The sequence below is a fragment of the Anser brachyrhynchus genome, assembly GCF_964034855.1.
Source record: "Anser brachyrhynchus genome assembly, chromosome: 1".
Lineage (NCBI taxonomy): Eukaryota > Metazoa > Chordata > Aves > Anseriformes > Anatidae > Anser > Anser brachyrhynchus.
In genome coordinates, this window is record NC_137694.1 from 106,799,055 (window position 1) to 106,823,296 (window position 24,242).

The 24,242-nt window shown below is 38.1% G+C and overlaps 1 protein-coding gene across 1 annotated transcript in view; it reads left to right on the forward strand.

Annotated features, from left to right (window-relative positions):
* Window positions 1-24,242, forward strand: part of USP25 (ubiquitin specific peptidase 25) — a 461,260-nt gene that overhangs the window by 83,899 nt on the left and 353,119 nt on the right. Inside the window, exons 22-26 of the mRNA XM_080562087.1 lie at window positions 25-103; window positions 1,995-2,074; window positions 6,772-6,895; window positions 7,564-7,759; window positions 8,256-24,163. Of these exons, the coding sequence (XP_080418213.1) occupies window positions 25-103; window positions 1,995-2,074; window positions 6,772-6,895; window positions 7,564-7,759; window positions 8,256-8,428 (652 nt within the window). The 3' untranslated portion in view covers window positions 8,429-24,163. The remainder of the gene's footprint in view (window positions 1-24; window positions 104-1,994; window positions 2,075-6,771; window positions 6,896-7,563; window positions 7,760-8,255; window positions 24,164-24,242) is intronic.

Consider the following 24,242-nt stretch of genomic DNA (forward strand, 5'->3'; position numbering starts at 1 on the left):
TGATTTCTTGTTGCTTTTCATAAGGTGCCGTAACATAATGAAAGTTGCTCAAGCTAAGCTTGAAATGATAAAACCAGATGAAGTAAACATGGAAGAATATGAGGTCAGTATTTCTTATGCTGTATATGAAACTGTAACGTAAAATAACTATCAATAATCAGAATTAATCTTAACACATTTCTTTTTGTCTTACACTGAGAAGTTGAAACTAGTTACCGAAACATCATTTATTTGCAGGAAAGCTGCTCTGACCAGTTGATCCAAAGCTTTTTTTTCTTCCACATCTGTAATTCCAAGGTCAGATATGACTTGAGCCACAGATAAACGTCAAATTTGAGCCTGTCCTTACTCCTTAACACGTCTTGATGTCACTAGCAGTATTTCATAATTTAGCACCATGTGAGCCAACTGGTGCTGTCTAGTCAGAAAGTGCTGGCAGTGAAGGAGTGAAAGTAGTCTTAAGGCCAACCTTATGCATCTCCAGAAATGGGACACAGGCATCAGGGTCACATTTGTGTTTTTCCTCCAGCTGTTTTTGCAACCATTCCCATTCTTTTATTAGCACCAGGTTATTTCATTTACCAAGACCATATGTAACCAGCTTATGCATTTAATTTTTCCTTCTGTGCTACCTACAAAAACTTTGAAAGAGGAAAGGAGCAAATCCCAGATACTAAAGAACCACGACTTACATTTGCCAAAGTACTTCATCTCATATATAAAGCTAATTCTGTAGCTGGTTTTACATCAGCTTCAACTCTGCATGATACTCTTCATTAAGGCCTCTGAACAGGGGTTATTTATATCCTAGGCAGCTTCCAGTGCACCACTTAAACCTCATTGTTATGCTTGAAAGTCCCAACAGCTTGTTCAGAAGGACTATCTATGGGAGTAATCTTCCCTTCAACAAACCAAGAGAAAAATATTTACTTGTCATTTCTGTTTACCAGGTTTAGGACCTACGGGAGATGCTACTACATTTAAATGCCCTCTTCCACGGTGAGGGGAAGGGACTCTCATAGTAGGGTTTCTGTTGCGTTTTTTTGGCTGTGCAAGGCTCAATTTCTTCCTATTTTCTGAATGGCCTTGCCACTTAAACCCAATACGGTTACACAAGTAGAGTAACAATCCTGGACTTAGCTTTAAGTGGGGGGGTGAGGGAGATCTTCTGTTCCCCTGCAGATATATGTCGCCTTTTTAGCTCTTGAGGCAGATATCTTTGGAGAAACTACAGACTTGTATCACAAGTTGTCCTGTATAGGGAGTTGTCATTTCATGGAACCTTTCTCATGCTCTTTGTGTTGAATCTTTAAGTGGCTATGTATTATGGTATTTTGTCACTTATTTAGTCCTTAACGTGCAACTGAAAGTTGGCTGCTAAATGGACGCGAGAACACCTTTCTCCCTTAGAGCATTTTTTCTTGTAAAGCATATCAGTAGTCACTTCGTATAAAATGGTGATGCAGTAAATAAATGTTGTGCTCCAATATAAACATCTCCATGGTTTGAAGTACTCAACAAGACACTTTGGATTTTTGTCACTTCCAAATTAATGTATTCAGGCTTTTTCTCTGTCTTTCTTACACTGAAATTTAAACTTAATTTTAGCACATAAAAATGCTTTCTAACCCTTTCTGAGTAAATAACTGAGTCTAATATAGAGAAGAAAAGTGGCTATTAGCCTCTTAGTTTTTGGGGGGGGGGGGGGGGAACAATTCCCATAATTCTGACTGTGATTCTCCAAAAATGCCTTGTGTTCTTTTCAATTCAAATGGCAATGCATTCTGTTTAAAGAAAAAAAAATCTCATCTAGAAATATTTTAGGAATTTAAGAATCTTACTTTCATTGAGGGAGGGGGGATTCAGACTGACATTTCCCACACGCAAGCTTACTGGGTTTCCTAATCACTTAATGTGAATGTTCAGCACTTAAGTGTGTAAAATTGTATTTCATGTTTGTGGATGAAATTCTATATACCCTTTCTTATATGCAGAGATGGCATCAAGACTATAGAAATTTCAGGGAAACAACCATGTTTCTCATGGTAGGATTGGATTTTTTCCAAAAAAAGAGGTAAGTGGTAGTATAGAACTCAAATGTGGTAGAGTGATCTGAAGGCAAAATGTAACATTGATAAAGTAAAACAATTATTAAGAATTGTTTAATATATTCTTCATTTTATTTACAATTTACTCAGTTCATTAATTTCTTCAGTCTCACGTTTTCCTCAGTTTCACTCAACCTTCTACTTTTAATCTCCATTTCTTTGCACCTTATCAAGCAATGGACTCTTTTCAGTGTCCCTACATGCACCTGTATTCCTCATTCTCTCCTACTCTGAGTGCTCTGGGTATCCCTCAAACATAAAAATCTTTATTCTCTGGCATCACATGTGCATATATATCTATCTGCTTTTATCAATAATCACTGCTAGCCAAGTCCCTATATTATCCTGTCTTTTTAATGGGATTCCCAGAGAAGCAAAATTTTGCCTCCTGCGTTTGTCTGAGCCAAAATTCCACTCATGATGGGCTTTAAAGATCAGGCAAAAAAAAAAAACACAACATAATTGAGGAAAGTTATCACACGTTATTATCATAGTTATGTCTGATTCTTCTTAGCTCTGTGTGTCAATGTTAATTCATTCCCTTCTCTTTTCCTACCAACCCAGAGACTATATCAAACTGGTGACATTAATGTATTTAATTCATTACAGCAAAAACTTATACTGTGATCAACTACATGTAACGAGGAGGGAAATAACAGTATAAATGCCTCAAAGCATTCTACAGGAGAGAGTTTTTGAAAAAGCACTGTTCAAAAGTACCTCTTCCTCCCATCCCCAGTCAAAGGGGGGGCGGGGGGGCTAGCAGAAAAATATTCAGTAGTATTCAGTAGCTGACATCTGTTGTGTGAAAATTGAACTGTCACGTGATAAAAATGCGTAATTGTGGAAAAAAATAATTGTTGGCAATCACTGATGTTCATAACACAATATGTAGGGGAACCAAATTTAGTTTGTTGACTCTGTGTTGTGCAGGAAATTGCTTCATATTTCTCTTTCTTCTCTTGTATGCTCCCAATGAAAATAGGCCCAAACAAACAAACAAAAAAGATAATTAAAAACTACTTATCTCTCTTGTAAGCTATGTTTTTATGTAGTGGCTAACAAAATGAGCTCATAACCTTGCTTTTGCACCATGTAATAAATAGTACATTCACTAGTACTCTAAATTAGCATACAGTACTTTGTTAGTATTGAACAGCTTGTATACAAAGGTTGGTCAGAAGATTGCGTGATTTATTTGATCAAATAATCAGTCTGATATTGCTGGATGCCTTAAAGGGGCAAAAATATCACAGCTATCAGTGTGATATATAGGAATCCTCCTTGTTTCCCTTGGAAATTGTGCATGCTCTGAGCTTAAAGTTCCTCAAGTACCTTGGCATCGGGACTCCAGGATGGCAGCTTTAATTGGAAAATTGCAGTGTTTTCACTAATCTGCTTCTTACTGTAATATATTCTGATTGGGCTGGGGGAGGGAAGCACAGGTTTCTCTTTATTCTGAACAGTATTTTTGGTACGGCTATCTAGTTGATTGGCAAAATTAGGATCTTTTTTACCAAACATCTTCATAACTTAGAAAACAAGTGTATAATGACTAGTCTTAGATTCTTGTATTAGTAAGAAATTAAAATAAAATCTAATCAGACTCATCTAACATCCATTAAGTGTAGCATTCATTCCTTTTGGCAATAAATGCCATTTCATAAATGCTTCAAGTGGTATTTAATACAAAGACACAAAGATTAGAGTTGAGCATGCTTAGAGAATAGGTGAGGATCTGGGTATCCATTGGCTGACTTTAAAAGCATCTATTGCAATTACACTCCTGTGTTTTCCAAATGGCTGAGGTATTTTTTGAGGTTCACATCCTGTATACTCTAGAGGTCAATGCTAATGACCTCTATGGTCATTAGCATTATGGTCATTAGGTCAATGCAAATTTTCAATATTCTGAAAACAAGACTAAATTGATGGACTCTTCTGATCTCCTTTCAATATTCCCTTAACGCTTAAATCATAAAAATGTAACTTTAAAAATATTTATGAAAACATAGACTTCCATAATTGAAATATGACTGTCATTAACAGGACTGTCTTGAGGCTTTTTTTCAGAAACCTGCTTCCCTCGGTTGACCAACTTTTCTTATTTTAAATAACACTAATTAATACCTTGCAGCACTCAATCTCTAGATGGAGCCAAAAATTGGCCTTTACCCAGGTAGTCTGATTTTCTTACCAGTGCTTTGTGGAGCAAACACAAAATGCAGTTTGGCATACCTTTTACTCCCTTCATGCTGGTAGCTTACATTTAGAGGTCTTCATGCTGGAGTGCTGAGCATGGAAGGCTGTACTTGAAGGCTAAGGAAACAACAGGTGCTTAGTACTTCTGAAAATCACCTGGAGCTTGTTTTCTGCTGAGTACCGAGAAGTCATGCCTACTTTCAGAGTTCAGTCATGATCCCTTACGGTGGTTGACAAGGCCTTCTTTTCACAGCAGATGAAGATCTAAAGGATCTTTAAGGGGTACTTTCTCTGATTGTACTGTAGAGTAGGAATCTGCTATGGATGAGATGAATGTAGTCAGCTAATGAACCTTGGCAGGAGTTTTACTCGCAGTTTGTTCTTGTGGCAGTGACTGAAAAGTGAACGAACTGTAGACCTCAGCAGCTGGATTTTAAGTTTCTGGATGCACAGTATGTTTTTTCAGCTTTGGCAGAATTTCCTTTTTGAAAGCAGCATTAACAGTTAGTTTAACCATACCTGTGCTTCCTGCACCTTTTCCAAAGTCTATACCCAGTGAGCTCCATAATTCTGTGAGCAGCTTTACTGATTTTAAGTTCAGAGAGATTAAGTTCAGGCTTCACAGACTGGAGCTTATATGCACTTTATATGTGAAAAGGTAGCATCTGTTTGCTTAATTTAAATCGTAGTAATATTCCTCAGGTGCTCAAGACACAGAAGGCCTCTGAGCTTGGCTTTACAGCAACGATGATTTAAAATGACTTACGTTGCTGTTAGATAGCACTATTGCTGGTTTGGGGAACAATCATGCAACTAGAGGACAAAGCAGGAAAAGATGGATTGGGAAATAAGGCTGCTGCCAAGTTTTTAATTTGGATCAACTGAGTTGTTGACACTGTTAATTCAACCTGTGGTTTCACAAGTAACTGAACCAAGAATGGAAAGGGAGAAAAGGTCCCACTCCTCTGGCTTTGTATCTTGCAATCTCAGTTCCTTGTGGTCATATTGTGTGATATGTCCCTGTCTTCCTACATTAACTTTTCTGCTGGCCAGTCACTTGTGTTGGAGGTTACTGCTATGCAGAGTTTTCATGGACAGGAGAAATAGATTTGAGAAGAGGGCAATAGGACTTGTTACTTTAATGAAAAGTCTTGTATTTTGAGGACAAGAAGGTGGAGACTTGTGACTGTATATACATAACGTATTACTCAAGTAGGAAATATTTAGGATTACAAGAAACTATGATGGAATGGCCTTCTCATGGTGGAAAAAATAACTTCACAGTAGATTCTGAAATTCTGGTGTTGGGGTTCGTCTTGTTCCTCCAAGCAGAGAGATTTGAAGGTAAAGCTTTCAGTAGCCATTGCTATTGCAAGTAACCTTTTCCCTTCTTTTTATGTTGTCTTGTTGGGAGGCCTTATGTAAGTCTTGAGTTTGCCTACTTTAGAAAATTCTGACGTGTATTTTTCATGTATCCTATATGCTTTGTGTTCTCACACATAATTTTTAGCCACTTCTACTAGTTTGGTGTTTTGGTAGTTTAAGCCCTAACCTTGACCTTCCATTTTCACTAGGAGTGCGTAACGTACTATTCCTCTAACACTCCATTAAAAAACTTCTGTTTCTACGTTTTCTAGTTGTTTGAACAAAATAAGATTTCTAACTGCTTGTTTTTAGGATAGTTGCCTGAACTTTTTTCAGTGGCTGTCCATCATAACAGGCTTTCTGCAAATCAGAGAATTAACGCTTTGAGGTGTTTGCTGAAAATGGTATGCAGCAGTGTGAGGGGAGATTATTAATCGGAGCATCATGAGATCTCTGATTATTAATTATTAGGTTCTTAGATCCTCTGTTACTCATTCTTTACCAATTAAGAATGTATTTATTTTCTGCATTTAGATTAAAGGCAGAAGTGCCGATAGAGTGCTGATACTTCTGATTTTGAAATGCTGTTGTGGCTTCTTCCATCACTTTAGATTTCAGTAGTCCAGAAAAACTTAAAGTTAGTGAGGCTAAAAGTTCACAGTTTATTTTTAGAAATAAGATGATGGTTTTAATTCTTATTTGCTAAGGCATAAAATGCTATCGAGGTAATAGCAACAGAAGATCAAATCTGATGTGACATAAATGCATGCAGGAAAAATTAAGTTTTCTTGTATACCCAAAGCTAATCCAAAGCCATTTATGAAGTGAGTGAAACAATACAGATTTATTTTAGTGAGTTTTGGATCAGACTTCATGTTCAAGTGATCTAACCTGATAATAAAATACATTGTTCTAATGTGCATAAAAGAAGAAAATGTCTATTAAAAAAAGCAACATTATGAAAAGATGGGTGGGGAGGTGAGGTTTTACATTCAAATGAGTAAGTTACCTATCCTTTGAAGAGCACAGTAGTTAACTTGAAACAGGTGGTACCTGGATTTGCATCTAATTATTTTGTTTCTTTACTTTGCTTTAGCTATATGGAAGCCTTGCTCTACCTTATCTATGCTTACCAGAATAACAAAGAACTCTTGTCCAAAGGCCCATACAGAGGGCATGATGAAGAGCTGATATCTCACTACAGACGAGAATGTTTGCTAGTAAGTGAAGGGTGAAGTATGTCTCAAAAGTTGGATTTGCTGCATAGCTTTAACAAAATGAGCTAGTAGACAGTGTTGCCATAATTTAAAAACAAAATAAAACCAACTTTCATTAACAAATTAATACTTGAAACTTGTGTAGGAAAAAAATGAAGAAGTGTATGTAGGAAGCATAAAAAATGTATTACTTCTGTTTTTTTTTTTTGTATAATCAGTTTCTTTATCATTGTAAAAAGTGTGCTTGCTGCCATTGTGTCTGGTCTAGGTAGGAACAGCAGTTGACAGTGTTGGTGGGTGAACTTGCAACATTACCACAGTTGGACAAGGACACAAATGTTAGAAAAAGTTTCCATCAGGAAGTGAGGTTTTTTTCCTTGATTGTGTCACTTTTTTTTAAGCAACGGTGAAAAGAGGCAAGAGCAGGTGGTAGGTCCTCAGTCTTTAAAAAAAGCAGCTGCAAAGGTTGAGTTGGCTGGTATCAGTCAAAGTGGCCTGAGGAATAGCACAAAATCAAATGGTTTAATAGAGTATATTTATTGTTGCTGTGAATGTTAAAGCTCAACTGTTGTTATTGCAAATTTGTCCTAAGAAAATCAAAAACTGCTGCATGGTAAAATGTGAAATGCTGTATACTTAAAGGCTTTCCTTTTTTGTGGTGGTACGTGAAGAAACTAAATGAACATGCTGCAGCACTGTTTGAATCAGGAGATGATCAGGAAGTAAATAATGGCCTGATCATTATGAATGAGCTTATTGTCCCATGTTTGCCATTACTACTGGTGGATGAGATGGAAGAAAAAGATATTGTTGCCGTGGAAGATATGAGAAACCGTTGGTGTTCATATCTTGGACAAGAAATGGAACGTAAGTAATTTATTTATTAAGGTAAAAGGCTCTTATGTGCTCCTGATTTATTTATTTTTTAAAATGTGTTGGCTTTGTTGTCTTGAAATGACCCTGTATATTTTGTGTCTTGGTAAAATATTTTGAAATACACTGACTTTTGAATAATCCTGCACACTTTTAAATGAAGAGCAGTTTTTCCATATATAGTAGTGGGGTACTGCAATATTTTCCATATATAGCAATGTCCTTAAAGGAAAGATGTCCCTTTCTTTTTTTTTTTCCAAGTGGAAAAACATTCATGCTGATAGACCATTTGAAGGGGCATTTATGTTAAGGTCTTGCTAGGAACCAGTGTGTCCTAGTTATTGCTGAAGCACCTGAAGAAAGTGAATTATTCCAAGTAACGCTTCCTGTTCCCACCCTGGGTGGGGGGGAGTTAGTTTGTGGCAGAAAGAGGAAAATTCCACTTGCAGATATAAACGTTTATGATTGTTTTTCTTATTTTCATTTGCAGCTAACTTGCAAGAAAAGCTGACAGATTTCCTGCCAAAACTGTTAGATTGTTCTACAGAGATTAAAGGTTTCAATGACCCGCCAAAGTTACCCTCCTACTCCACACATGAACTGTGTGAAAGATATGCCCGAATCATGATGTCACTCAGTCGAACTCCAGCTGATGGAAGATAAATTCTGCAGCCTTCCTGAGCACATTGTATAAACTTTTTTAGTTCTTAAACCTTGCCTTCCTGTCACAGGGTTTGCTTGTTGCTGCTATAGTTTTTAACTTTTTTATTTTAATAACTGCAAAAGAGAAATGACTGTACAAACTTTAGCCAGACTGCAAACAATTAAAGCTGAGAATCGCATGGCACTCAGTCGTTTCAACCAGAATTGATGCAACATGCAAGTCTGATCATTATGGCAAAACTGCTTTTTTGCCACTTATCTGTTACAGTATTACTTTGCTTTTATCTTAAGATCCTTTACTTTATCAACAGCTGTCTGGATCATTTTGTGACTGCAACTACTTTAAGTGTCCAGTGCTGTGTAAATACATGGTACTTGGTAGCTTGTAAATGAAATGAAAGAATAAAGTTTTATTTATGGCTACTTCTGTGTTTGCAAGCAAATACCTTGTGTATTAGTGTAAAATACGGGTATTTTTAGAAGAGAGACAGTATATTGGTGGGTAACTCAATTTTGTAGACAAGGTTCTTCAGAATTTATGGCCAGTTTAGTTGCAGGTAGTCAAAGATTACTGTATGTGAATATATTGAATACCTGTCACGGTATTATACACTGTTTTTTTGTATATTCTTTTCTGATCTGTGTGATACTGCACCTGAACACTTTGGCGTGTGTGTGGCCATGCCACATCTATTCTGATGGCAAGGACTGGCTTCTGAAGCAAAACAAAAATGGCACCTTCCTTTTCTTCTTAGAAAAAAAAATGGAAAAAAAAACTATTTTCAGTAGAACTATGACAACTGCTGTGCAAAATTTTTAGAAATTGATTTGAGTAGAGGAAATACAGGTTTTGAAAAAATGGACTTTGTGAATCTTAAGGGTTAATTAGGGGGTTGGTTATTTTTAATTGGTATTTTAGTTATGTAAGTGACCAGAAATAAAACCTTTCATTAATTCCTTACTTGAAATGAGTTGCTGTTGTTGCAACAAAGTATCTCCGAAACCTTGTGTGTGTCCTAATTAAATTTCTGTCGGAAGTGAAAGAAAAGATCTACAGGGCTTGTTTTGTAGAACTCAAATACTGTCTGGTTTTAATGAAGAAATTTAATTGTTTTGTGGAAAAAGAAATGTAACATGTCCTTAAATAATCCTGTTACCTGATACTATTTTGATTCCTATTCTTTATAGAGAAGATTTTGTATTAGAACAGTAAAATATGTGAATATTTGTTTGTATGTTTTATTGGAGCAGTATTCAACTTCTTATTACAGGCTTTCAAGTGGAGAATATTCTAATTTCTGCTAACAAAATAACAGAGGGAGGGAAAGATTGATTGAATTCAGATCACCTCGAGGTGTAGTGGGAATAAATGTAGGCATCTCACATGCAAGAAGAGGCTGAATTCACTCTTAGCACATGTCAGTCTTGAAATTTGTTCACTCTTGAGATACACTGGATTGTATATAGAGTAAATAGAATGTGGGCTTCACTTCAAAGTTTTTTTCAGGGGTATTTTCCTATTTTAGGACAGTACTACTCAGGAGCCTTTTCTTTTGTAGGTATGAGTACGTCTATGAAATTTGACCTTTCAAGGAAAAAGATACACATATTATGAAAAGGGTGAAGATGCATTTTAAAGGATGTCACATTCTGCATCTGTTTCATTTCCATCTGAATCTGAATAATATGCCTACTTGGCATTATGTATTTTTAAACAAGGTTTGGAACAGATTAAATTTGTCCTTTGCCTTTTTAAGCAATGGTAAAAAAAAAAAAAACAAAAAAACAATTAAGAGTGAAAGAGGACTTTAATTTCTTTATTGCTAACAGGTTTTGAATTCAAATGTTTGTGAAAAATTGTAAGGAAAACTCCCCTCTAACCCTTCAGGAACCAGCTAACCTCAGCATCTGTTTAATCTCCCATGTCAAACACAGGAGAAAAGGCACTCTTTCTAAGGTAAAAAGAGGAAGAAAATATTTCACTTGGGAGGAATATGTAAGATATTTAAATTATAAAGATGTAAACAAGGACAAGATTATTATTATTATTTTAGTTTCAGCTTTTTCAGTTTCTTAGCAAGCAAAAATAATCCATCATAGGTCATAATACACGAGATAAATATGTATTAATTTTCTAATGACTGTTGAAGTTTGAGTAGAACTAAGAAGATCTGTCCAGTAGAGCAGAAGTAAATATATATGTATTTTACTATTTTGATATCTCTTAAGTATTCTGTATGGATCTAAACATTCAGCTAAATCATTAACATACTATATTGTCTTAAAAGGTAGCTTCTTTCACTGAAATAAGAGAGCTTGGATTCACAATGCCTAGCGCAACTGTTAAAGGTAGTAGCATACGATTCATTTGGCTTCAATGTGTAGATTTTTTTTCTCTTCAAAATGGAAAATGTGGCATTTTTGAGGGTGTTTCAATTATACAGGAATTCACTTTAAGGGAATTTAAACCAAACTTGTTTATAAAGCACCAGGAACTAAATGCAAGGGTATTTTTTTTTCCAGATTTTGCTTCATACAGTGGAGGACCCTGAAGACACTGCAGTCTTTGTTATGTACCTTTTTGTTTTTCCTCACTCACGTGACTTCTTTTTAGGTGACCTGTAATATTGTTGCACATCCATTGATATTTTGGTAGTATCGGAAATCTTATTGTTCCTAGTTAAAGCTGTGATTGCAGATGTTAGTTCCAGCTTAGAAGACCATGAGCAACAGGAGAATTAATGTGAAGAAAGAGGACTGATGGAGTGAATATGTATTTGTTAGAAATGATCATCTTGAAATCACTCCAGACACAAGGGTATAGACTAGTACTTTATTACTGAGTCACCACGGCTTTGTGGACAGATGTACTTTAACTGCAGTGAATGACTGATACAATGAACAGATTTGCTCTAGAAAGCGTGAGGTGTGAGCACAGTCAAAAGCATATGTTTCACATTCAAACATTAAAAAACAAACAAACAAAACAAAAAAAAACCACCAACTGATAATGTCTGTATTACACCTAAATATCTTTCAGATTATTTTTAGGCTACTCTGACATGCATGTGAAAACCGCTGCTCCAGAAAAGTACCTGGTGTGAACAGTAGCACACAGGACAGTCTGATATTGTCCAACGAGTAAAAAAAAAAAAAAAAAAAAAAAAAAAAAAGACATGATGGTGATTTTTCATATTCTTCCTTTTGTTTCTTTTCCTTCAAAATACAGTGAATCCAAATGTTTGTGAGAGGCCTTATATAAACAAAAGTTAAGAATGCTGTTGAAAGAGTGTACCACTATATTATATACTGTACCAAGTATATAATAAATTGACTAATTTATGCAGCATTTTCTAACATGTATGTACATAAATCTTTTAAATATATATTCTGTTTTTGTCTAGAATGATTAAAAAAGGGGGGAGGGAGGGGAGTATCAGTCATGGCATTGCTCCTTGAACGGAGATTAATAGATACATAAAAGCTCTTATCCAAAGAGGTCTTTTAGCAAAATGTGATAGGTGGAATCTCTTCCCTTTTGAGTTCTTTCAAACAAAACAGAATTCTTTTTCTTGTGACTGATATCCAGGTTTTTTTTATGTATTATGTCCTTGAAGATCTTTTGAAATCCAAGGCTTGATGGATGAGCTTCTAACTGAAAACACTCTAATTCATGAGGATCGTTATGAATTAAGATTGTTATAAGGATCGTTGCCTCTTTGTAGGCAAACGAACAGTATCGATATTCATCTGATTGTGTTTCCATCCTGCTTGGCTTAGCCCTTTTATTTCAGTTTTGATTCTTATGGGAGCCAAGCCAAAAAGCTTTGGCAAACACATGCTTTTTTTTTTTTTTTTTCTTCCCTAATTCCAACCATTGCTAACGTACATGTGTACTCCAACTTTACTGTCATGTCTTTAAAATCTTGAACTTGGTTAGGAACTTCTTTCTCCATTGAGATCTTCCCTGTAAGTCACAGACAGAGACTCTCGCTTCCCAGAAACGGCTTCTTGAGGCAGTACTTGGAGAGAACAGCTTGGCTTGTTTCCTGGTAGCAAGAATCAACCCAAATCCCCTTCTCACAGACTGGGAAATAAGTAGTGAGATGGGCTTATTTTCAGGATAGTGTTCACTGCTTGGATTCATTATCAATATGAAGGGTAAGGCTCATCCTGCGTCTCTCCCTTCACATCTTAATTGAAGTATTTCTCAGATAAAGGTTTTGGCTCCATGTTACTTTCATCCTTGTTTTTACTTTTTTTTTTTTTTTTTCCTCCTGCCCTGATGCTGCATGTCGCTGGAATATCCACTTTCCAGGATTTCTAGTTTGGTTAATATTTACTTTTACATTACCTTGTCTAACCACCATGTCTTCATTACCAGGTAGAAATAGTGGTATGGAACCAGGATTTTTCTGCTTCCATTTCTGCTGCTTCTGCTTCCGTCCCCTTGTCAGTGTAAACTCTTCATGAGTGTAAACGCATTTCCCCTCTACAGGTACCTGAGTTCTTTCCGTGGAACTGCTGTGGTGTGTATGTATGTGCAGGCTCTCTAGGTAAAATGCCCCAGTCCGCGCACGTACCTTCTGGTAACACTCGGTATTTGAGAGGCTGAGTGTTTTAGCAGTGTGAGGGAGTATCATAGTACTATATTCAGGTTTATGAAGGTTGTAGATGCTGTGCCTAACATTGAATTTGATCTTCATGCTTTGTCTAGAGCTCTTAAAATTGTAGTCAAACATAGTCTTTGGCAAAAAGCTGCTCTTTCTTGCTGTGTGGGTTTTAGATGGTATCCACATATTCCCTACCCTATGTGTGTTCTGTATCCAGGTATATCCTATTGCTTTGTGAGATTTTTTTCCTCATTATCTGTGTTTAAGTTCTCTGAATCCATTTGTATTTCATGGGCCTGTAGTCAACATGTAGAAAACAGTAATTGCTGTAGGCTTCCTTCAGGGAACAAAATGTGTATTTTGTCTGTGACCTTAATCTGTGTGGGGAGTGGTGCTACTTTTTGGGGGCGGAGGGTGTGTGTGTGTTCTTTTTGTTTCTATAGATAATATGGGATTATAAATTGGAGGGAATTACTACATAAACATAATAAACTTTTATATGGATTAGGACAAAAAACTTTCTGTCATGTAAGAAGTTCTAAGAAAAATAATTCAGAATTAAGTAATGCAGTTTGAAAAAGCTCATGTTTTTTCAGGGGAGAGATTAGAGAGTTAGGTTTTTGAGAGAAACCTTTATCAATGTAACTGGAAATCTTATAAATTTTAATAGCCCCGCATAATTTATTCTTGTAAGCTGTTTAGGAAGCTTTTTTGGAAAGTTTTTTTTAAGTTTTGCATTTCATGAAGCAGATAGCTTATGAAAATAAATAAATAAAAGGAGAGGGGGTAAAAAAGAAAAGAAACATACCTTCCCCCAAAATAAAACGTTAAAAAAAAACCAAACCCAACAACAATAATGCTTTTTTGAGGGAGAGATTATTGTTTTTGGTATTCTGAGTTGAGTTTGGATGGTCAAAAGTCTTACCTCCTTCCTTCTGTGCTCATGGTTTATGTTTAACGAGTAAGTTCTGCTTTGGAATGTGTACAATCACCCCTTGAATTTTTGAAGGAGAATTTGTTATCTTCAAAACCTTTGAATTTGAGATTAAGACCTGCCCCATTGTATTTGCCACGGAGAAGTGTTCCACTTCCAGCTGATGGTGATTCTAGTTTGTCAGGGTGGTTGTTGCAAGGTATTTGGACAGATGACAGAGAATACTTCGCACTTCATTGGCCATCTCTTGAATGGAGTCCTCAGTATACTTTGCATATGAGGGTTTGTGCTGCTGTGTTTTAAGAACTGAGTCATCATTTTCTCCCCCCCCCTTTTTGGTCCAGTGAATTTCAGTTATTCAAATGAACGGGGCAACTAAAATAGTACTGCCATCATTACTTTTGCCACTGCATGCCACGATATCTGTGTTTCTAGGCTTCTTAAAATACTTCAGTCCTTTATGCTCTGTAAAATTGTCTAACTGAAATGGAAAATGATAGGCCTAATTATATGCACATCATAGTTGACAGAGAAGAGACATAATGATGTTTTCTAATTAGGAACAAAGTAAAATATTTCTTTTTCCCTTGACACAGCGCCCAACAAGATTTGGAAAGTTGAGTATCTTTTCTAAGAAATAGAAGCTACTAGGTAAATCTGACAAGTCTTAAGGCTGGCCATAATCTCTTAGGGACAACAGATTGCATAGATAAGATGTTTATTCTTCTGTCTTTGTTCTTGAAGTAGGCTAAAAATACTCACTGAAAAGTATTTATGATGTATTTTTTATCTTCTCTGTAGTAATTTTATGAGTATTTTTGCTTTATATATATATTTGCTTTAAAGAGGCTTCTTTTGTAATATAAATGATGTCAGTTCTTGGTTATAAGCAAAAACAAACAAACAAAAAAAATGTATAATGAGTTCAGGCGGCTGTTGTCTATCAGAAGTTCAGTGAATTTGAAAAACTTTGCTGTTACCTCCATCTTACTCACTTGGTAATTACTTCCCCTCTCCTCCCCAAACAAAAACACTTGCAAAACAAAGTAATGGACTCATGGCAGACTATAATGTTCCTCTTTTGGGTGAGAAAGCAGTTGTTTGGCATAGAGTCTTACAATAGGTCTGTCTAACGTGGCCACGGAAGAATGGTAAGCTCTAGCTAAGAGAAGCTTTTAACATAGCCAGTTTAAGCTAGTCTGTTATGTTTTATTTCTGCTATTAAGACTGAATTTGGTTTTAAATGGTGTGCTGATTGTTATTAATGCTATTTACAAGCCTTCTACAAAAGGGTGCTGTACAAAGAATTTATAAAATTAAGTGCCAGACTATGAGTAAATACTGATGGCTCCCAAGTGCTATAGTCTAAAACATCTTTCCAGAGTGAAAGTATTGTGGAGTTTCATCCCAGTAGAGATCAAAAAAGAAATTAGAGGCATTACCCACCACAGAAACACTCAGATGTGTGAATGAACAGATTTTCCTTCATTCCTTCAGAATTCCTTCAGGATTTCTGCAGAGTGGGAGAGAGTGAAGGCTGCTACATTCTCTCATCTTGCATTTGATCGACCTCATGCCCTTTGTGCAGAAGGTATCTCAGCGATGTAGGTAAAGCTGGATTTTGCCATGAGAGGAGGAGGAGGGCTCCCTTCTGTAGAAGAGGGAGGGGAAATGGGCTTGTTTTGGATGAGTCGGGCGTGCCATTTCAGGAAGCTGGAATAATGCCAGTAGCTGAAAGAAGCCCCCTCTTTTTCTAGGAATTGCTGTCCATATGCCATCCATCCCCTCTATTCCCCTGTGTCACCAGCAGGATGGCAATTCCAGGGCCAGCATGCTGGCAAAGTGAGCGCAGTGCTGATGATCCTATCCACCGGCAGCCTGCATCTTTGGCACGTACAGAAGGGTTGTGTAGGACATTATCAGGTTGCATATAGGAAGCTACTTCTATGTGTTAAGTCCCTGAGTTACACATTTCAGCATTAAGGTGGGCTTACACCAGAGAAAGACGAATGCTGATGTTAAAATGACTTAAGACAGACTGCAAATGAACACCGATATGTGAAACTGAAACATTTTGTTTTCTGAAAAACCTTACATGGCAACAGCCTGACAGCAAGGAGTACGATACAACTTATCTGAAGTTTCCTATTTGTTCAGTTTTGACCAAACTCTCACATCCTGTATTATGATATTTGAAAAGTTTCTATTTCTTATCTGAAATTGTCTGTTTCCCTAAACTAGAAATCTGGAAGTTTTCACCACAACTCTCAGTGACAGTCTATATGTTATATATTTTTAATAGCATTTTCCTGTTAAGCTTTTCAGCTGCCTTATATAGCTAGTCATTTAAAATGATTGCATTAATTTGGATAGCTTTTCTTTGATCGTATAAATCATGCATATTATTTGCAATGCTTTCATGTTGCAGGTTTTATGGTGCCGGTGTTTTGTCTGGACTAGCTTGGTTTACTTCGATGCCCGGTGTACTTGTGGTGATGTATTTTCTCAGGGAAAAGAGAGACTGCTGAGGCCTGGAGTACACCAGTGCAGCTCTCAGTTAAAGCCGTGAATGCTTTCCTCAGAGACCGAGACTACTGCTCATCTGGTTTTTAACCCCGGGGGAAAAAGACCCCGAAATATTTTCAGCTTCTTCCGTCTGTGGAGATGTACACGCAGCAGAGTGCGGCTTTGGGCGAGGAGAAAGCCCAGACCGACGGCTGGGGGCCCTCTCCCACCTCGGGGCCGCGGGCCGGCAGCAGCAGCCCAGCAGTGCGCCTCGGGGCCCGGCCCAGGCCCGGCCCAAGCCCAGGCGGCCCGGGCAGCTCCCGCCGCCCGTGTGCGGGCCGGGGCCGCCCCCTGCTGGCCGCCCGCGGGCAGCGGGGCTCGGCTCCCTCCCGCCCGGAGCCCCTCGTTCGTCGCTTCCCCGGGCAGGCCGCAGGGCCGGCTCCCGGCCTCCCTGCTCGGGCCGCAGCCGGGCGCTGCACGCAGTTCGGGGACGGTGTGCTTCGTGCTTGGACACCTGAGCCGCTGGGGGCGTTAGAAGCCGCCTAACTGCCTAAATCAGAACCAAACAAATTTGTTTTTATCGGTCACTTTATTTATTCATTTATGTATTTATTTATTTGTTTATTTTAGGTCTCATAGACGTTATTTTGTTTTGGCATTTCCTACCTGCCTCTGGCCATAGCAAGGGAAAATAATTTTGCACTTTTTGCTGCTGCCTCTGTGTGAATCACAATCTCTTCCCTTTCTTTCTCCCTAGCCTGGGTTAGAAATGAGGTGTGGATTTTAACATAAAGCCTCCAGTGATTAGCTGTGGTGCAGCAGGCAGCTTCTTTCGGTGGGTTGCTCTCATTGCTGTGGTAATGTCGCCACTCATACTGAACAGCTTTCGGATTTTAAAATGTTGGGAGCATGGCGACTGATCCTTTTGGTCTGAAACGCACCTTTTGGTTTGTACCAATAATGTGGCTTCGGCAGGGTCCATGGGCTTCCAGGAGCATCCCCAGGAACCTGGTGGGGCTCTCTGGGACCCTGGGGTGCCCGTAAACAAGAGAATCAAGGATAGCTTATTAGAAGGTGTTTAAAAGTAATCTGACATATTGTCAACTTAATCTGTCTACCTTGGGGCTGTGTACTGAATGGATTCAGGATAGCCACGCACTGTAAATCTTTGGGAACTTTGGAGTTTTCTTTACATTTTTATGAAAACAGTTATTTCAGCTATTTTTTATGATGGATATTGATGTCTAGCAAGAAAGAGAAGGAACAGTCTGTTGGACAGGGTTTCCGGGGATGCCCAGACCCATTTACCAATTAGCTAGCGGTGTAGTAACTAACAGGCTTCTCACCTGTTTGGAAATACATACATGTGAAGAAGCAACAGTGAACACAAAACGATCTGACTTGGTCAAAGTCATGAAGGAAAAATTCCACAGAGATACTGGACTGAAGAAAATACAATTTCTGTCTATAATTTTGGGAAGTGTATTTTAACTGCTACTGTTGCTATCAAATCAGGTAATTTTGACCCAAGATGCAAAGGCAGCTGTTTCAAAAATAGCAATTTTGCCTCTGTTCTAGTACGTATGGTATTGTCCCATACCCACCTGTAAGGACTAATGTGTCAGCATCCCACTTGGTACATCAGCTCTGCAGCTTGAGCTCTTCTGCTGTATTTGAACTTGCTGTGAATGTGGTCTCTTTGCTGTGCCTACCTGAAAACAGGTGGTCAGCAATCTGCAGCACCCTATTTGGCGCCTAAGTAAAACATGAAGATGAGATTAATCTTTATTGCATTCACCTTGTTTGAGATTAAGTAGGTAGACCAAAGATTACTTTAGCTAATTAGACTTTCTAATTGGATTTTAAAAGTTATTAACCTTTTAAATAGGCTCTCCAGAGTGGTATGTCAGCATACACTGAGCTAATTTCCAGCCAGCTTTGGTTCCATTTGCAGGGCTGCCAAGCTAGGGGCAGGCAAGGGCCACTTTCTGATGAAGGGAGGATGGGAAAAGAGTGAGGGGCCCTGCTCTGCTGTGTCCAGAGGTGCAGAAGAGCAGTGCTCTGGCTGCTAGCACATGAGTTCAGGTGCTCAGCATGTATTGCTGGGCTGGGTACATTCCCAAAGAGCCTTCTGCCTTACCTTCTGCATCACTGACTACTAATGAAGCTAGCAAGGGTTTTAGCAGCAGCCTGAATGGAGAAAGAAAACTCTCCCCAAAGAGGTTTTTATGTCCTTTGAGTGTCTTGCCTTTGTGCTTGCCCTTCCTCTGGCACATGTTGCAAGTTTCTTCATCCCACGGACAATGAAGAGTTCCTTCTACACAAAACCCTGCGACCTGCACGTTACAGAGATGTGAAAATGAAAAATTGTGTTGGGAACAAAAGTTACAGAACAGAGTCCTGTTATTTGCTGGACCTATTGGGAGGTACAATTAGTCTCTTTTGATTTTTGGACTAGGACTGCTGGTGACTTTTTCATTTTTGATGAATTTAAGTTGTGCTCAATGTTTGCTTCTCTTTGTCACTCAATCCCATGTGTGTAAGGCCAGAAGAGCACTGCAAAACACGACTGTGACAACATGGTAGGGAACCTGGGGTATTTAGATGTACTCATGGTTAAAATCATAAAGATGGATGGAATTTGGGTCTGCTGTATCACATATACAAGAGCTTTCCTGTGAGCGTTTCTCCTTTCCACGTGTGCTTTTAGGATTTCTGAAATTTTCTTTCTTCCTTTAACTTTTCAGTGTATGAGGTCATATGGGCAGGAAAGAATGTACACGTTTGTTTACTGAAACTTGCCCTATTAAATAGCAGACAAGTTTACAGCACAAAATTTCTCTGATAGTCAGTTTTTCTTATATCAAGGTGAAGTTTAAAAAAGACACCGAAACAATGAAACTCTTAAGACCTGGACTGTCGCATTTTTCTTTCTTGCTGTAATAAATATTCTTCTCCTGATTGCAAGTCACAGCGCTCCGCGAGAGCTGCGGAGCGGAGGCCAGCACTGGGCCATTTGTGGTGTCGGAGTTTTGTTAACGCAGCAGCTGCTCTGTGCTTGCTGCTTCCCCTCCTGCTTTCTTGACTGAAGATGTTCTTTTACCTGCTCTGCGGAGCTCTGCCTTTCTCCCTCGGCCATGTCACGCTGCGGATTGCTGGCACCACATCACGCGGCTGTCAGCCTGGTGACGATGGACTTCTGTCAATTTGCACATGGGAAGCTCGAGGGCTGACAACTATCCTCAGCTGCCAGCACGCTCTATCAAAACCTTGGCACTGAACAGAAGGGAATATGCCATACTTCTGGCACTGAGCTTTTCCCGTAGTTCCACTTCCAAATGCTTTGCTGAAAAGGAGCAGTAACTTCCTTCAGTTGCTCATTAGCAAACACTCAGGGAGTTTGCCGAAAGTGAAGGATGGAGTTGGTGCCTGCAGTCATAGAATCACAGAATCATTAAGGTTGGAAGAGACCTTCAAGATCACCTGGTCCAACCATCACCCTACCGCCAATGTCACCCATTAAACCTTGTCCCTAAGCACCGCGTCTAACCTTTCCTTGAACCCCCCCAGGGACGTTGGCCCCACCACCTCCCTGGGCAACCCGTCCCAATGCCTGACTCTTCGGCTCTCTGATTGCATGGGGCACTGCTGGCTTGCTTCTTTGTCCGTTCTCAGGGTGTCACTGCAGCTGGAAGGGCGCAAGATGGTAAAACCTGGGATCATTTTAAACAGCTCCCATTTTGTGCCTTGTTGAGGTGGTACTGAGAAAGACTTTTTTTACTTTTTTGTATTGTCCTTGGTGAACTGATCCAAAGGATTGTTTGTCAGAGCTTTTTATGCAAATTTATTGGGTTTAACCTGAAGTGAGCAACCTATGACTACCCAAGGCGAAATGGAGATATAGGTTTATTTCCTAAAGGAGTATTTACAGTGCTCAGAGAAGGGAGATCAAAACAGCATTTCTTACAAACTCCAAACAATATCTTACCTTTCCTTACACTACCACTAGATATATGCACGCTTTGTAACAGAATGGAAGTGCAGTAATTTATTATTATTATTATTATTATTATTTATTTATTTTTGTCACAGTATGTGTTTTTGTTGATGTTAAGCTGTTTCTGGACTGCTGTGAGATGTCTGTACTGATTCGCTGTCTTGTGTGGTGGAAGTAACCCAGTGCAGAACCATTCCCACTTTGTGTGTCAAGGCATATTCTGTGTGGTTCGTTCAGCAAAGTTTAAGCTGTAATGGAAACATTCAGTGGGAACGTGTAGTGTAACCTGCATGGTCTAAAATTACATACACTTGGAAAAATCTTAATGGGATATGATGTAATGAGGGGCTATGAAAGTATGAAACATAGATTCCCACTCTCTTGTTCCTGCTCTAAAAGGCTGATTGTACATTGCCTGGAAACATGCTTTCAGCTTCAGAGATGGAAGTATCTGTCACAGTTCATGAGCACACCTCCCTAAGCAAATACAGCCCTTGGGCTGTTGGACCTGACACTTGTGGCAGGGAGGGACACAGAATTTGAAGATGTATAGTCTCATTGTCACCTGCTGGGTAGCGCTAACACATGCATTTGAAACCCCACCAATTGAGGAGGAAAGTTCTGCTGTTAGACAGTGTCCTAACATCATTAGCAATAAAAGTGAATGGCTACCTCAACATCTTCTAGTTTTTAAAGATGGTGGTAAAAGGTATGTCCTCCCAAGTGTACAGAAAAGAAGCTGAGCAGAAATAAAGACAAATAATGTTAGGCCATGTGACTGAAGAATTAATTTCTGATCGGGGTATTGAATCTTACTTATACAACCATGAGCTTCTAGATAAGCTACAAGAAAGCCTGAGAGATGTTAAAAATAAGTCCTGACTGTGCACCATCAAGCCAGTCTTCATCTGTTCCTCCTACAGATTAGACAAAGTAGTTGCCCATAGTCTGGAATTCAGCACAAAATGTGTGTGTGTGTGTGTGTGTGTGTGTGTTCTGATTCTTCCTCCACAAAGGAAAATATAGAATATACTGCACGCTCAGCAAAAGACAAAAACCTGCAGACTTGCATTTTAAGAATTCTGGATGGGTATGAGTTGCTGTAGGATCGGGTTTGTTTGCAAAGACTTGGTGGTTCCATCTTGAAAGCTGATAATCAACACATTTATGTCTGAAGATATTCGTGGCTTTGAAAATATGCAAACAAAATGATTTAAATATTTTTGTTTTCATTTTTTTTGAATATTAAATATTCTTAAACATCACTTTGAAAAATAATGAAACAAATAAAAAGTATAAAAGAAACTGAGAAATGTATATAATTACTGTTGAAATACAAGTTTGTAAGTTTTGGAAGGCTATGTGGAACGGAATCATGTTTCAGAGTGTTGCTTAGCCTTCGGTATCTGATATACTCACAATCCAAGGCTGATCTCTGTTCTTCTCTTGGATAGCATTATCATCTTATAGGTAATATGAAAGGAAATATTTTTGAAAATATAGTTTTAAGTAGAATAACATTAGTTTTAGAATAACTGGAATGTAAAAATCAATTAAAATTGAGTTTTATTATGCCAATATTAAAATTATTGGAGTGTGGGCACCGTAAGGAGTTGCTGAGCTATTAGCTATTTTTGTGCAAAAAAGGAATTTTCAGCCAAGCTTTTTATTTCTGGTAAAAATTAAAGATAAAGGTGAGACTTAAAGTGTCGGTTTCAGCTTTTAGTTTGTACCTTCTTCCCTTAGTCAGGGCCTTTGTGTGTCCCCAGTGAACTGCAGGATTCCAGTGACCCGAATTGTTTTGTGCATGGCTTCTTGCATCACTACCGTAGATCACTGTTTGCATAAACAGCAGCAGCAGCTTGGATACCAGTGCAAAACAGCCTTGTTGAAATGACCATTCAGTGACAACTGCTTCTGGGATCCAGCGTTTAGTCCTTATTTAGTTGTACTTCTCTCCTCCTGAAGGACAGGGAAAAGAGGAAAAAGTCTGCTGTCATCACCAGTGTCAGAATTAGCTGCTTCTAGTTCCGCAGCCATAGTAGGTCAAACCACCATGCAAACTCTTCTTGGGAGTAGGTGGTATAAAAGAATTGAGACAACCCATCCCCTACGATCTTTTAATAATGATAATAATAGTAATAACAATAGTAATAATTTCAATTCCTTCTCTATCAGTAACTTGCTTTAGAAAGTAGTGTTGACTGTACTACTGACATTTCCTCCTCTAGTTCCAGAGTTTTTTGCCCTTTAGATTTCAATGTGGAGAAAAAGAGCACTGTCTTAGGAATCCCAGTTCTGGAAATCCTATCAGCTCTATAATTAATCATGGAAGGCAGAGAACAACATGGCACATATATGTAAAATGTGATTTTCTTTTCCCTCCGCTACTGCAACCCTGACATCTTTTTCTGAAATCCTATTTAGCAATTTGAGGAAAAGTCTTAAGGGGCAGAACAATTCAAATATAAGTTAAAAAGTGTGTATAGAAAGAGTATCAAATTTAGGAAGATATTTAACAACAACGATATGAAGTTTTGTAGATATTACTGCTATTTTTTCCATAACTGGCATTCTGTTACTGGTTGTATGTTATGTAAGTAATATTAAAATTTATTTTAATAAAATAATATTAGAAAATATTATCGTGTTTTCAGAAGTGAATGAAGCACTGAGTGAGTCTTTTAAATCTCATTGCTGGAAAAATATCTAGGGTGCTGAAGTTACCTGTGGAGAAATTGAGTAAAGATAAGATGTCCATAGCTTTTTTTTTTTTTTTTTCCCCCAAAGCTGATCGTCTTCTGTGAAGTTCTCTGTAGTCGGGGTGCTTTTGTAAAGAGGACTCTGATTTCTATTTGGCTTAGGTATTTAAATGCTCTGTAAGAAATGGGGAAGGATTGTGTAAGAGAGAATAATTAATATGCCTATACCTTTTAAAACTTCTCTTAAATTTAGGTGAGCTTTCAAAAGAGATGCTACTACATTAAACATCTCAGTATCATTGACATTGTGGGACAACACTTAATTTCCTTTAACCATCTTTGAAAATCCAAATGCTTTTTGGAGATGAAATGATTATGCAATAGGATCTACGGAAGCTGTCTACCCTTCTTTCAGAAGAAAGAATGGGAACAATAAAAACTTTCTTAAGCATTTTTATGTAGGTCTACAGGTTTTGATGGTCCCCAAGTAATGTGTGTGTGCACACAATTTTGCAGTAGTCATGTGAATTCAGCCATCTTTTTAGCAATAATGAAGTAAAGAAGAGCTGTAGCTATATTGTTTTAAATATTGATTGATTTTTTTTTTTAAGTTGTCACTTGGGCATCTGAACATCAGAAGCAATATATAATTAGTAAATATTGTCTTTTCAGAGACTCTGTAAACCTTTAAAGACATTACGGAATTTTATCATGTAGGCTTGGGAAACGCTGTACTCTTAACATGTATATAATACTGCATTTTGTCATTAGTTTGGAGATCTGATAATCCTATTCCTTTAAAAATAAGGTTACATTTTTTTTTTTTTCTATTTTCAGAGGCATATGAAGGTGCATTGTAGCAAGAATGGAGATGTTCTAATGGAGAATAATTTGTTCTTCTGATGAAAGTATTTTCTAGTTCATCTCATGTGAACTGAGTGTCTGTTAACAGCATTAGCAGACTTTTGTTCTTGTGCACATCAGGTAAGATGTCTTCTTTTGTTAGTAGGAGTTTGTTCCTAAGTAACAAATTTTCAGCTGCTTGGCAAACCGAGACCTCAGA